The sequence below is a fragment of the Sinocyclocheilus rhinocerous genome, unplaced genomic scaffold (assembly GCF_001515625.1).
Source record: "Sinocyclocheilus rhinocerous isolate Xijiao unplaced genomic scaffold, SAMN03320098_v1.1 scaffold350, whole genome shotgun sequence".
In the NCBI taxonomy this organism is placed as follows: Eukaryota; Metazoa; Chordata; class Actinopteri; order Cypriniformes; family Cyprinidae; genus Sinocyclocheilus; species Sinocyclocheilus rhinocerous.
The window spans coordinates 759,655-761,223 of record NW_015637528.1 but is presented as its reverse complement, the minus strand read 5'-3'; the positions used below and the strand labels follow the sequence as shown (position 1 = coordinate 761,223).

The following is a 1,569-nucleotide window of genomic DNA, read 5'->3' as shown; positions in this document are numbered from 1 at the left end:
TCTTATTTACATGAGGGGTGACCACTTAGGACAAGGTGAAACTGTCAAATACAAATATATTCCTGCAAAGAATATAGATTTACTATAATTTTTTTTCCCCCCAAAATATATTTAATACATTTTTCTCAAATGTTTTCAAGTAAATGGGTGAATCTCATAAAACCCCAACAACATGAACAAATGATCACCCCAAAATCAAAAAGGAAAGAAAGAAACTTCTTAAAATTAGCTTAAGGTGCCAATAATCTCTATAGGGTTCTTTTTAGGACCATTATGTTCATGCCACAAAATATATTTTAGACAATATATATCTGCAAAGACATATTGAATATGTATTGTGCCATTAATTTAAAATGTATTCTGATTTTTAAAAAATACTGTTAAAAACCTAATTAAGACAAATGGAAATGGGGAAAAAAAAGAAAGTATCATGCAACTTTTTTAAAAACATTTCATAATGCAAAAATTTACTTTTTTAAAGCAAAATCTAAGTTACTTATTACGTTTATATATATATATATATATATATATATTTGGGTGAAATATGACTCCGTGAAGCCATGTTTCATGAAGCCATGTTTCCATAGGATTTTTAAATCAAAAAATGTAATGACTTCTGATGATAACAATTAAAACACTTTAACAAAAGGAAGGTTCAAACCTGTACAAATTTAAAGACAGCAAATGCTGAGGCACTGTCGTCCCGGAACAAGAAGCCCACAATGCTGATGAGCTGAGTGTTGAAACAACTATCACCCAGACCCAGCAGGAAACTGCATATCAGTGCCACAGTCACACTGACAGAACAAGCCAGAAAAGGGTTAATATACAGCTAGAGCATCTTTATGTATGACTCTATTCTCAATGCTCATCCTTGTTGGAAAGTCCAGTACTGTAACTGTTGTATCTTACCTGGGTTGGATAAAAGCCTGCATTTGTGTGCCTTCCTCTGGGGCCACGGGAGCATCACTGGCTATGTTGAGGAAGATGAGGTAGAATGCCACAATATGGGTAAACAGCCCCAAAAACACCACCGGGTTTCTGCCGAAACGATTACACTTATCCAGAATCCCAAATACTCCTCCTCCTAGTTAAGCAGAGAGAACAGTTTATTACATTTGCCATGTTCACAGAGAACTTAAGCACAATGGTTGTAATGCACTGACTTACCAAGTATTTCACCAACACCAATCAAAATTCCAGAGAGGCCGATAAGACCCTTGGCGTCATGTCCAAATTGAGTCATGGCCCCTAAACATGTCCCATACACCCCACTGTAAAAGGTGAGCTCGAGACCTGGACAGACAGGCAACCACATTGTCTCAACATTACAGTTCAGATCGATTAAAATTTTCATGTTCATAATATGTTCATGTCACTATAATGCTATATACAGTATATCACAATATAGTTTTTTGATCCATGTAGTAATGTTTACATTTGGATAATCCAGTGAATTACATGCTTTGCAAAAATATACTTTTTTTTATTTATGTGGTACTTGATGGACACAAACCAAAAGAAAAGACACTTAACAATTCTTGTAAAAAAAAATAACTTAAAAAAACA

General features: G+C 34.4%; 1 protein-coding gene across 1 annotated transcript in view; it reads right to left on the bottom strand.

The window, feature by feature from the left end:
• Positions 1-1,569, bottom strand: part of LOC107748878 (UNC93-like protein MFSD11) — a 12,479-nt gene that overhangs the window by 2,444 nt on the left and 8,466 nt on the right. Inside the window, exons 9-11 of the mRNA XM_016563867.1 lie at positions 1,171-1,296; positions 913-1,087; positions 662-797 (exon numbers count right to left, since the gene is read on the bottom strand). Coding sequence (XP_016419353.1) covers positions 662-797; positions 913-1,087; positions 1,171-1,296 — 437 coding nt within the window. The remainder of the gene's footprint in view (positions 1-661; positions 798-912; positions 1,088-1,170; positions 1,297-1,569) is intronic.